This window comes from Acipenser ruthenus, chromosome 45 (assembly GCF_902713425.1).
Source record: "Acipenser ruthenus chromosome 45, fAciRut3.2 maternal haplotype, whole genome shotgun sequence".
Lineage (NCBI taxonomy): Eukaryota > Metazoa > Chordata > Actinopteri > Acipenseriformes > Acipenseridae > Acipenser > Acipenser ruthenus.
Window position 1 is genome coordinate 4066173 of NC_081233.1, and position 14600 is coordinate 4080772.

General features: G+C 46.1%; 1 protein-coding gene across 5 annotated transcripts in view; it reads right to left on the minus strand.

The window, feature by feature from the left end:
• LOC117401129 (integrin alpha-7) overlaps positions 1-14600 on the minus strand; it is a 138416-nt gene that overhangs the window by 15721 nt on the left and 108095 nt on the right. For all 5 annotated transcript variants that reach the window (XM_059013486.1, XM_059013490.1, XM_059013487.1 and 2 more), the window contains 2 exons: positions 4779-4898; positions 441-554 (listed from right to left, as the gene is read on the minus strand). In XM_059013486.1, coding sequence (XP_058869469.1) covers positions 441-554; positions 4779-4898 — 234 coding nt within the window. The remainder of the gene's footprint in view (positions 1-440; positions 555-4778; positions 4899-14600) is intronic.

Genomic DNA, 14600 nt, shown 5'->3' on the forward strand with positions numbered 1-14600 from the left:
AAAAACACAGCAAAACACAGCAAAAAGCACAGATTATTTATTTTTGTTCACTATCTGGATCTCAGAATCCGAATATCTGAGCAGAATGAAATGGCTCACATCAAGATATCTAACCAAAGGGACCACACATCCAAATGTTCGTGCAAATCTATTGAACAGGGGCAATTATTAAAGTACAGAAATTGGGGTTTAGCATTAAACTGCCTCCTCAACTCTAACTATACCGCGCCACTATAATACTTTAAGAGATCTCACTTTGGAATCTTGCTTTTGTAGTTTCTATTTATTATATCTACAGTATAGCTTCAGAGTTAAAGCTTTGTAAATACAGCCCAGTACTGTTACCACTAATACGTGAAAAGACACTATTTTCAAGTATTCATATATTCTAGGAGGATGTCGTTTTTAATGCTACTGTGAGTATGAAGAGTTCTAGATACCTCCAGAAACGTGCTGTTCCAAAGTCTGGCATGGACCGTCAGCTCGGCTGAACCATCAAAGCTGTGTAGGGGGCACTGGAACAGGATACAGCGGGCTGAACCAAGTAAACAGTCCTGCAAGGGGGTGGTGGTTGTCGGGAAACAGAATGATTTATTTATTACATTTATATAATGCTTTTCATACAAAGGTATAACAAAGCACTGTATAGTACGTTTTAAAAAAATTACATTTACACAACACATTTTTAAGTTACATTAAAACCCATTAAGATAAGGAATCCATTTTCCATAACTTAGGGGCTCTGCATGAAAAAGCCCTTCCTCCCGTCTTAATTTTGTTGTCCCTAGGAATAACCAGCAGCCCCACATCCTATGATCTAAGAATGCGATTTGGATGATACGGGGTCAGTAACTCCTGCAAATAACTAGGTGCTAATCCATTCAGGGCTTTATAGGTTAACAGCAGCATCTTAAAATCTATTCTATACTGCACAGCGAGCCAGTGTAAAGAGGCTAAAACAGGGGTAATATGTTCACTTTTCCTGATTTTAGTCAGAATTCTAGCGGTGGTATTCTGAACGAGCTGTAAGCGAGACAGCACACCTTTTGAGATACCAGAGAGAAGTGCATTACAGTAATCAATTCTAGATGAAACAAAGGCATGAATTAGTCTCTCGGCATCAGATACAGAAATAATTGGTCTACGTTTGGCTATATTTCTCAAATGGTAAAAAGATATGTTTGTAACTTCCCTAATATATAAAGTCTCAAATGACAGATCAGCATTAAAGATGACTCCCACATTTTTTATTTGTAGTTTAAGATTTATTGAACATCCCACATTTTTTAGTTGGTTCTGAGAGCCCACTAGCATGACCTCTGTTTTATCTGAATTTAGCATTAAATAATTCTGAGACATCCGCAGTGTGTGTATGTGTGTGTGTATATATATATGTGTGTGTATATATATATATATATATATATATATATATATATATATATATATATATATACATTTAAGTAAAAAAAAACATTGAATATGTACAGGCAAACACTTATTTTAAACAAAGTAAAAAAAAAAACTATTCTGCTGTTTACATAATTGATGCTTTAGTTTGAGGCATCCTTCATTAGTGAAAAACTTCCATATAAACAAACAAACCTCTTACCGTACATTTTTTAACATTTACTGTGGTTTATAAAAGTCACTTATTTTAAACTGCGTCAAGACTTTTTCAGGTTAAAGGAATCGACCCGTTCCATCAAGGTAAGTCATTTGTTTTTATCCATTAAAATGTCTCCAATTGTCCTTCAATTAACAGTATATGCCTCACTTAGGCGAGAAAACATTTGTGACTTGCTTTCTTATTTTCAGATGCATACATGCAGATTTTTTTCTTTTGCTCTGGTGTTAAATGTAGGGTCGACTCGCCATTTTGTACTTTCTGTTTTGCTTTGGGAGCGGGAGTGTTGATGACATTCGTATGGACGTTCAGTTAACAATGAATTAGGAAAGCGAGTCAAAGGTTAACTGCATAACTTTGTTGTTTTAATTGGCCATGATTATTTCGCTGGCGCTACAATGAGGGAAACCACAATGCTTATATTTATGTTTGCTTGGCTTGGGAAGTTGGTGGGTGGCAGACAGCGGGGTGGCGATATAACGGGTGAAAATAGCATAGTTTATATATTGGTGACATTTGCTGGCGGTATGCAAGGGTGGCGTTATAAAGGCGGGGCGGTATAACAAGGGACAACTGTATATACATATACAGTATATATATATATATATATTCATATATCATTGCAATTCTTTTTCATTGTGTTTCAATCATTCAGAGAGGCTCTGGGATCTGTTGCTCCAATATTGAGTTAATCTGCCTTTACCAGACTTTCAGCTGTTTTGAGTATTTGAGTCTTGAGTATATTCCTGCCCCACTGCTGATCTGTCTATCTCTATTCCTCTTGAATCCACCACCCTCTCCCTCCTCCTCATCCACCAAGAACCTCGGTGTCACCCTCGACCCCTCCCTCTCCTAGTCTCCACACTCTGGCACACCCCTGTCGCTTCTTCCTCAGCAACATACGTAGAATTCGCCCCTTCCTCACCGACTACCCCACACAGCTCCTAGTTCAGGCCCTGGTACTGTACCACCTACTACTGCAACTCCCTCCTGGCCAGCCTCCCTGCCTCTGCTATCTGTCCGCTCCAGCTCATCCAAAACTCTGCTGCCCACCTTGTCTTTTCCCTTCCTCATTTCTCCCACGCTACACCGCTGCTCCGCTCTCTGCACTGGCTCCCTATCGCTGCTCGCATCCAATTCAAAACTCTTGTACTTGCCTATCTCTGTACTGATCTTTCTGCTCCCTCCTATCTCCAAACTATCATTTCTCCCTACACCCCCTCACGCCCCCTCCGCTCTTCCACCACTGGCAGATTAGCTGTACCCCCCCTGCGCTCCCCCACCTCTAGAGCCCGCTCCTTCTCCACCCTTGCCCCTCAGTGGTGGAACGACCTACCTACAGATAACAGGACTGCTTAGTCCCTGACCACCTTCTGGCGCCTCCTTAAGACATACAGTTCAGACAGCATCTGTAAACCTCACAACTCTCCACTATACTGGACTATATGGCACCCAGTTGTACGAGTACCTGCATCAGCTTGTACTTGCACTGCACTGCTCCAATTATAACTACTTCCTGTATCTTATATTTGATTTTACTCTTATAGGTATCCATATTCACGTTTTTGTACTTGCTCTTATTTGAAATCATTCTCATCCTTTTATTGTACTTACTACCTGCTCTTACTGGAGTTTACTCTTATAAGCACATATTTTTACTATAAGTTAACTGCTCTTAGTCAAACTCGCTCTTAAATGTCATTATTTACTGTATTCTTTATTTTGCTCTTATTTGACTTATCTGCTTCTGATTTTATTGTACTTTATAATTGCTCTTATCTGAAAGTGATATTCTGTGATGTTATATTTTATAATGTGATATTCTGTAAAGTGATATTCTATAATGTGATTCTGTAAAGTGATATTCTGTAATGTGATATTCTGTAAAGTGATATTCTGTAATGTGATATTCTGTAAAGTGATATTCTATAATGTGATATTCTGTAAAGTGATATTCTGTAATGTGATATTCTGTAAAGTGATATTCTATAATGTGATTCTATAAAGTGATATTCTGTAAAGTGATATTCTATAATGTGATATTCTATAATGTGATATTCTGTAATGTTATATTCTATAATGTGATATTCTGTAATGTGATATTCTGTAAAGTGATATTCTATAATGTGATTTTCTATAAAGTGATATTCTGTAATGTGATATTCTATAATGTGATTTTCTATAAAGTGATATTCTGTAATGTTATATTTTATAATGTGATATTCTGTAATGTTATATTTTATAATGTGATAGTTTGTAATGTGATACTTTGTATATATGTTGTAACAATTGTAAGTCTGCTAAGAAAGAAATAGTAATAATATTGAATCCAAATCTGCCTTTATCAGACTTTCAGCTGTCTTGAGTATTTCCAGAGAACCCGAAGTGCGGGCACTGAACAGCCTTCCTCATTCCATTCAAATCATGGGGCAATGTGACCTTCCAGCTTCCCCTAGCCCTAACCCTAACCCTATTCTCTGTCTATATCAATGTGACCTTCCAGCTTCACCTAGCCCTAACCCTAACCCTATTCTCTGTCAATATCAATGTGACCTTCCAGCTTCACCTAGCCCTAACCCTATTCCCTGTTTATATCAATCTAGTACCATTCAGAATGAATGCACACAATCAAATAGACATGTAAAAAATAACTGCAATGACATTGAAGCTACTTCAGATACTTCAATTGCTCTAAGTACTTTACTGTAACTTTCACAAGAAGGGTAATGTTATAACTAGGTACTAGTGTTTAGCTGAATGTTATTTAATGACATTCATGAACTCTGTCATCAGGAAATGTAAAAGTCACATGCGCAAGGTGATTATATATGAAGTCTGTGTTTGTCTGAGATGTAAAGTGTAAAATGTGTCAGTGATACTGTTAGTGGTGTCAACCGTACCGGCATTCAGAATAAAGCACAGAAGAAATTCAAAACGGTATGGCTGATGAAATAAAGCAGGTTGGGCACTCTTTACAATGTATATAGGTGCAGTATACAGTAAACACCATTGCAGGAAACTGCAGGAAATCATTTACTTCACCAAAATGAAGTATCTCAATTATCCCTTTTACAAAATGCAAAGAGAAGGACGTATGATACTTCTAGTAAAGCACCCTGTCCCTTCAGTGTGTGTTGTAAAGAAAGTTACCCACCAGCGTCAGTAACTTCCTCCTCTCTGAAGCGGACACTGCTGGTGTTGTTCTACCCACAATTCCCTGTGTCTGTATTCTGCTCTTCTCCTGATTGGACCGCCCCTTTCTGCTGTGATAATCCTGTAGGAATAGACAAAAGAAAAACAATGTAAAAAAGATTTCAAGTCGAAATAGTACCAGTAGTACCTAGCAACCACAGCACAGCACAGCACATGGCTACCACACTCGCGAGGTCCAGAGAGGAGGCAGAGTTCAGAGATGTGCAAAACAGAGCTGAGTTTGAAACTCACAAATAAAGGTGATCTTTGGCACAAATATTTTTCCACTGAAAAACAATTGAATCATAGAAACACATTAGTATTAGAGAGGTTTATTGGAAGTACGATATTTTTTATATAAATAATGGCCACTTGGTGTTATTGGTGCTGCCTTTCAAGTCTGGTTTGGTTTAAAAGTCAGTCTTTCCAAACGTCGCATTTGTACTTCCATGTTTCGATATTCAGTACGTCGTTTCATCCGGTCTGGACCAAACTTATCACAGCGGTGTAGTATTAGAAAGTGGTACATCGTCAGAATGCAGTACGTGTACCAAAACTTCACCGTGTAATGTCACACAGCGATATGCCGTATAACTTAATTGGTTGTACATTATTTTATAAAATGGAAACATAAAATGGAAACAAACAATCAAATTCTCTAAAAAGAAAAAATCATGACAAACAAGACAAAATGAGAGGTCCACTGCAAAATTGCACAAGTAAATGAAATAAAAAAAACTCAATGCGCTACATACCACTTCTTAGTGCATACCTGAAAATAACACTACACCGATCTGTCATCTTCCACCCTACCCCGGAGCATCGAACATGGAACCACACAAACATGAACACCGATCTGTCATCTTCCATCCCTACCCTGGAGCGTCGAACATGGAACCACACAAACATGAACACCGATCTGTCATCTTCCATCCCTACCCCGGAGCGTCGAACATGGAACCACACAAACATGAACACCGATCTGTCATCTTCCACCCTACCCCGGAGCGTCGAACATGGAACCACACAAACATGAACACCGATCTGTCATCTTCCACCCTACCCCGGAGCGTCGAACATGGAACCAACAAACATGAACACCGATCTGTCATCTTCAATCCTTACCCCGGAGCATCGAACATGGAACCAACAAACATGAACACCGATCTGTCATCTTCCATCCCTACCCCGGAGCGTCGAACATGGAACCACACAAACATGAACACCGATCTGTCATCTTCCACCCTACCCCGGAGCGTCGAACATGGAACCAACAAACATGAACACCGATCTGTCATCTTCAATCCTTACCCCGGAGCATCGAACATGGAACCAACAAACATGAACACCGATCTGTCATCTTCCATCCCTACCCCGTAGCGTCGAACATGGAACCACACAAACATGAACACCGATCTGTCATCTTCCATCCCTACCCCGGAGCATCGAACATGGAACCACACAAACATGAACACCGATCTGTCATCTTCCACCCTACCCCGGACCGTCGAACATGGAACCACACAAACATGAACACCGATCTGTCATCTTCCATCCCTACCCCGGAGCGTCGAACATGGAACCACACAAACATGAACACCGATCTGTCATCTTCCACCCTACCCCGGAGCATCGAACATGGAACCACACAAACATGAACACCGATCTGTCATCTTCCATCCCTACCCCGGAGCGTCGAACATGGAACCACACAAACATGAACACCGATCTGTCATCTTCCACACTACCCCGGAGCGTCGAACATGGAACCACACAAACATGAACACCGATCTGTCATCTTCCACCCTACCCCGGAGCGTCGAACATGGAACCACACAAACATGAACACCGATCTGTCATCTTCCACCCTACCCCGGAGCGTCGAACATGGAACCACACAAACATGAACACCGATCTGTCATCTTCCACCCTACCCCGGAGCGTCGAACATGGAACCAACAAACATGAACACCGATCTGTCATCTTCAATCCTTACCCCGGAGCATCGAACATGGAACCAACAAACATGAACACCGATCTGTCATCTTCCATCCCTACCCCGGAGCGTCGAACATGGAACCACACAAACATGAACACCGATCTGTCATCTTCCACCCTACCCCGGAGCGTCGAACATGGAACCAACAAACATGAACACCGATCTGTCATCTTCAATCCTTACCCCGGAGCATCGAACATGGAACCACACAAACATGAACACCGATCTGTCATCTTCCATCCCTACCCCGGAGCGTCGAACATGGAACCACACAAACATGAACACCGATCTGTCATCTTCCATCCCTACCCCGGAGCGTCGAACATGGAACCAACAAACATGAACACCGATCTGTCATCTTCAATCCTTACCCCGGAGCATCGAACAAGGAACCACACAAACATGAACACCGATCTGTCATCTTCCACCCTACCCCGGACCGTCGAACATGGAACCACACAAACATGAACACCGATCTGTCATCTTCCATCCCTACCCCGGAGCGTCGAACATGGAACCACACAAACATGAACACCGATCTGTCATCTTCCACACTACCCCGGAGCATCGAACATGGAACCACACAAACATGAACACCGATCTGTCATCTTCCATCCCTACCCCGGAGCATCGAACATGGAACCACACAAACATGAACACCGATCTGTCATCTTCCATCCCTACCCCGGAGCGTCGAACATGGAACCACACAAACATGAACACCGATCTGTCATCTTCCACCCTACCCCGGAGCGTCGAACATGGAACCACACAAACATGAACACCGATCTGTCATCTTCAATCCTTACCCCGGAGCGTCGAACATGGAACCACACAAACATGAACACCGATCTGTCATCTTCCATCCCTACCCCGGAGCGTCGAACATGGAACAAACAAACATGAACACCGATCTGTCATCTTCAATCCTTACCCCGGAGCATCGAACATGGAACCAACAAACATGAACACCGATCTGTCATCTTCCATCCCTACCCCGTAGCGTCGAACATGGAACCACACAAACATGAACACCGATCTGTCATCTTCCATCCTTACCCCGGAGCGTCGAACATGGAACCACACAAACATGAACACCGATCTGTCATCTTCCACACTACCCCGGACCGTCGAACATGGAACCACACAAACATGAACACCGATCTGTCATCTTCCATCCCTACCCCGGAGCGTCAAACATGGAACCACACAAACATGAACACCGATCTGTCATCTTCCACACTACCCCGGAGCGTCGAACATGGAACCACACAAACATGAACACCGATCTGTCATCTTCCACCCTACCCCGGAGCGTCGAACATGGAACCACACAAACATGAACACCGATCTGTCATCTTCCACCCTACCCCGGAGCGTCGAACATGGAACCACACAAACATGAACACCGATCTGTCATCTTCCACCCTACCCCGGAGCGTCGAACATGGAACCAACAAACATGAACACCGATCTGTCATCTTCAATCCTTACCCCGGAGCATCGAACATGGAACCAACAAACATGAACACCGATCTGTCATCTTCCATCCCTACCCCGGAGCATCGAACATGGAACCACACAAACATGAACACCGATCTATCATCTTCCACCCTACCCCGGAGCGTCGAACATGGAACCACACAAACATGAACACCGATCTGTCATCTTCCACCCTACCCCGGAGCATCGAACATGGAACCACACAAACATGAACACCGATCTGTCATCTTCCATCCCTACCCCGGAGCGTCGAACATGGAACCACACAAACATGAACACCGATCTGTCATCTTCCACACTACCCCGGAGCGTCGAACATGGAACCACACAAACATGAACACCGATCTGTCATCTTCCACCCTACCCCGGAGCGTCGAACATGGAACCACACAAACATGAACACCGATCTGTCATCTTCCACCCTACCCCGGAGCGTCGAACATGGAACCACACAAACATGAACACCGATCTGTCATCTTCCACCCTACCCCGGAGCGTCGAACATGGAACCAACAAACATGAACACCGATCTGTCATCTTCAATCCTTACCCCGGAGCGTCGAACATGGAACCACACAAACATGAACACCGATCTGTCATCTTCAATCCTTACCCCGGAGCATCGAACATGGAACCACACAAACATGAACACCGATCTGTCATCTTCCATCCCTACCCCGGAGCGTCGAACATGGAACCACACAAACATGAACACCGATCTGTCATCTTCCACCCTACCCCGGAGCGTCGAACATGGAACCACACAAACATGAACACCGATCTGTCATCTTCAATCCTTACCCCGGAGCATCGAACATGGAACCACACAAACATGAACACCGATCTGTCATCTTCCATCCCTACCCCGGAGCGTCGAACATGGAACCACACAAACATGAACACCGATCTGTCATCTTCCATCCCTACCCCGGAGCGTCGAACATGGAACCACACAAACATGAACACCGATCTGTCATCTTCCACCCTACCCCGGAGCGTCGAACATGGAACCAACAAACATGAACACCGATCTGTCATCTTCCATCCCTACCCCGTAGCATCGAACATGGAACCACACAAACATGAACACCGATCTGTCATCTTCCATCCCTACCCCGGAGCGTCGAACATGGAACCACACAAACATGAACACCGATCTGTCATCTTCCACACTACCCCGGACCGTCGAACATGGAACCACACAAACATGAACACCGATCTGTCATCTTCCATCCCTACCCCGGAGCGTCAAACATGGAACCACACAAACATGAACACCGATCTGTCATCTTCCACACTACCCCGGAGCGTCGAACATGGAACCACACAAACATGAACACCGATCTGTCATCTTCCACCCTACCCCGGAGCGTCGAACATGGAACCACACAAACATGAACACCGATCTGTCATCTTCCACCCTACCCCGGAGCGTCGAACATGGAACCACACAAACATGAACACCGATCTGTCATCTTCCACCCTACCCCGGAGCGTCGAACATGGAACCAACAAACATGAACACCGATCTGTCATCTTCAATCCTTACCCCGGAGCATCGAACATGGAACCAACAAACATGAACACCGATCTGTCATCTTCCATCCCTACCCCGGAGCGTCGAACATGGAACCACACAAACATGAACACCGATCTGTCATCTTCCATCCCTACCCCGGAGCGTCGAACATGGAACCAACAAACATGAACACCGATCTGTCATCTTCAATCCTTACCCCGGAGCATCGAACATGGAACCAACAAACATGAACACCGATCTGTCATCTTCCATCCCTACCCCGGAGCGTCGAACATGGAACCACACAAACATGAACACCGATCTGTCATCTTCCACCCTACCCTGGAGCGTCGAACATGGAACCACACAAACATGAACACCGATCTGTCATCTTCCACCCTACCCCGGACCGTCGAACATGGAACCACACAAACATGAACACCGATCTGTCATCTTCCATCCCTACCCCGGAGCATCGAACATGGAACCACACAAACATGAACACCGATCTGTCATCTTCCATCCCTACCCCGGAGCGTCGAACATGGAACCACACAAACATGAACACCGATCTGTCATCTTCCACCCTACCCCGGAGCGTCGAACATGGAACCAACAAACATGAACACCGATCTGTCATCTTCAATCCTTACCCCGGAGCATCGAACATGGAACCACACAAACATGAACACCGATCTGTCATCTTCCATCCCTACCCCGGAGCGTCGAACATGGAACCACACAAACATGAACACCGATCTGTCATCTTCCATCCCTACCCCGGAGCGTCGAACATGGAACCAACAAACATGAACACCGATCTGTCATCTTCAATCCTTACCCCGGAGCATCGAACAAGGAACCACACAAACATGAACACCGATCTGTCATCTTCCACCCTACCCCGGACCGTCGAACATGGAACCACACAAACATGAACACCGATCTGTCATCTTCCATCCCTACCCCGGAGCGTCGAACATGGAACCACACAAACATGAACACCGATCTGTCATCTTCCACACTACCCCGGAGCATCGAACATGGAACCACACAAACATGAACACCGATCTGTCATCTTCCATCCCTACCCCGGAGCATCGAACATGGAACCACACAAACATGAACACCGATCTGTCATCTTCCATCCCTACCCCGGAGCGTCGAACATGGAACCACACAAACATGAACACCGATCTGTCATCTTCCACCCTACCCCGGAGCGTCGAACATGGAACCACACAAACATGAACACCGATCTGTCATCTTCAATCCTTACCCCGGAGCGTCGAACATGGAACCAACAAACATGAACACCGATCTGTCATCTTCCATCCCTACCCCGGAGCGTCGAACATGGAACAAACAAACATGAACACCGATCTGTCATCTTCAATCCTTACCCCGGAGCATCGAACATGGAACCAACAAACATGAACACCGATCTGTCATCTTCCATCCCTACCCCGTAGCGTCGAACATGGAACCACACAAACATGAACACCGATCTGTCATCTTCCATCCTTACCCCGGAGCGTCGAACATGGAACCACACAAACATGAACACCAATCTGTCATCTTCCACACTACCCCGGACCGTCGAACATGGAACCACACAAACATGAACACCGATCTGTCATCTTCCATCCCTACCCCGGAGCGTCAAACATGGAACCACACAAACATGAACACCGATCTGTCATCTTCCACACTACCCCGGAGCGTCGAACATGGAACCACACAAACATGAACACCGATCTGTCATCTTCCACCCTACCCCGGAGCGTCGAACATGGAACCACACAAACATGAACACCGATCTGTCATCTTCCACCCTACCCCGGAGCGTCGAACATGGAACCACACAAACATGAACACCGATCTGTCATCTTCCACCCTACCCCGGAGCGTCGAACATGGAACCAACAAACATGAACACCGATCTGTCATCTTCAATCCTTACCCCGGAGCATCGAACATGGAACCAACAAACATGAACACCGATCTGTCATCTTCCATCCCTACCCCGGAGCATCGAACATGGAACCACACAAACATGAACACCGATCTGTCATCTTCCACCCTACCCCGGAGCGTCGAACATGGAACCACACAAACATGAACACCGATCTGTCATCTTCCACCCTACCCCGGAGCATCGAACATGGAACCACACAAACATGAACACCGATCTGTCATCTTCCATCCCTACCCCGGAGCGTCGAACATGGAACCACACAAACATGAACACCGATCTGTCATCTTCCACACTACCCCGGAGCGTCGAACATGGAACCACACAAACATGAACACCGATCTGTCATCTTCCACCCTACCCCGGAGCGTCGAACATGGAACCACACAAACATGAACACCGATCTGTCATCTTCCACCCTACCCCGGAGCGTCGAACATGGAACCACACAAACATGAACACCGATCTGTCATCTTCCACCCTACCCCGGAGCGTCGAACATGGAACCAACAAACATGAACACCGATCTGTCATCTTCAATCCTTACCCCGGAGCGTCGAACATGGAACCACACAAACATGAACACCGATCTGTCATCTTCAATCCTTACCCCGGAGCATCGAACATGGAACCACACAAACATGAACACCGATCTGTCATCTTCCATCCCTACCCCGGAGCGTCGAACATGGAACCACACAAACATGAACACCGATCTGTCATCTTCCACCCTACCCCGGAGCGTCGAACATGGAACCACACAAACATGAACACCGATCTGTCATCTTCAATCCTTACCCCGGAGCATCGAACATGGAACCACACAAACATGAACACCGATCTGTCATCTTCCATCCCTACCCCGGAGCGTCGAACATGGAACCACACAAACATGAACACCGATCTGTCATCTTCCATCCCTACCCCGGAGCGTCGAACATGGAACCACACAAACATGAACACCGATCTGTCATCTTCCACCCTACCCCGGAGCGTCGAACATGGAACCAACAAACATGAACACCGATCTGTCATCTTCCATCCCTACCCCGTAGCATCGAACATGGAACCACACAAACATGAACACCGATCTGTCATCTTCCATCCCTACCCCGGAGCGTCGAACATGGAACCACACAAACATGAACACCGATCTGTCATCTTCCACACTACCCCGGACCGTCGAACATGGAACCACACAAACATGAACACCGATCTGTCATCTTCCATCCCTACCCCGGAGCGTCAAACATGGAACCACACAAACATGAACACCGATCTGTCATCTTCCACACTACCCCGGAGCGTCGAACATGGAACCACACAAACATGAACACCGATCTGTCATCTTCCACCCTACCCCGGAGCGTCGAACATGGAACCACACAAACATGAACACCGATCTGTCATCTTCCACCCTACCCCGGAGCGTCGAACATGGAACCACACAAACATGAACACCGATCTGTCATCTTCCACCCTACCCCGGAGCGTCGAACATGGAACCAACAAACATGAACACCGATCTGTCATCTTCAATCCTTACCCCGGAGCATCGAACATGGAACCAACAAACATGAACACCAATCTGTCATCTTCCATCCCTACCCCGGAGCGTCGAACATGGAACCACACAAACATGAACACCGATCTGTCATCTTCCATCCCTACCCCGGAGCGTCGAACATGGAACCAACAAACATGAACACCGATCTGTCATCTTCAATCCTTACCCCGGAGCATCGAACATGGAACCAACAAACATGAACACCGATCTGTCATCTTCCATCCCTACCCCGGAGCGTCGAACATGGAACCACACAAACATGAACACCGATCTGTCATCTTCCACCCTACCCTGGAGCGTCGAACATGGAACCACACAAACATGAACACCGATCTGTCATCTTCCACCCTACCCCGGACCGTCGAACATGGAACCACACAAACATGAACACCGATCTGTCATCTTCCATCCCTACCCCGGAGCGTCGAACATGGAACCACACAAACATGAACACCGATCTGTCATCTTCCACCCTACCCCGGAGCATCGAACATGGAACCACACAAACATGAACACCGATCTGTCATCTTCCATCCCTACCCCGGAGCGTCGAACATGGAACCACACAAACATGAACACCGATCTGTCATCTTCCACACTACCCCGGAGCGTCGAACATGGAACCACACAAACATGAACACCGATCTGTCATCTTCCACCCTACCCCGGAGCGTCGAACATGGAACCACACAAACATGAACACCGATCTGTCATCTTCCACCCTACCCCGGAGCGTCGAACATGGAACCACACAAACATGAACACCGATCTGTCATCTTCCACCCTACCCCGGAGCGTCGAACATGGAACCAACAAACATGAACACCGATCTGTCATCTTCAATCCTTACCCCGGAGCATCGAACATGGAACCAACAAACATGAACACCGATCTGTCATCTTCCATCCCTACCCCGTAGCGTCGAACATGGAACCACACAAACATGAACACCGATCTGTCATCTTCCACCCTACCCTGGAGCATCGAACATGGAACCAACAAACATGAACACCGATCTGTCATCTTCCATCCCTACCCCGTAGCGTCGAACATGGAACCACACAAACATGAACACCGATCTGTCATCTTCCATCCCTACCCCGGAGCATCGAACAAGGAACCACACAAACATGAACACCGATCTGTCATCTTCCACCCTACCCCGGACCGTCGAACATGGAACCACACAAACATGAACACCGATCTGTCATCTTCCATCCC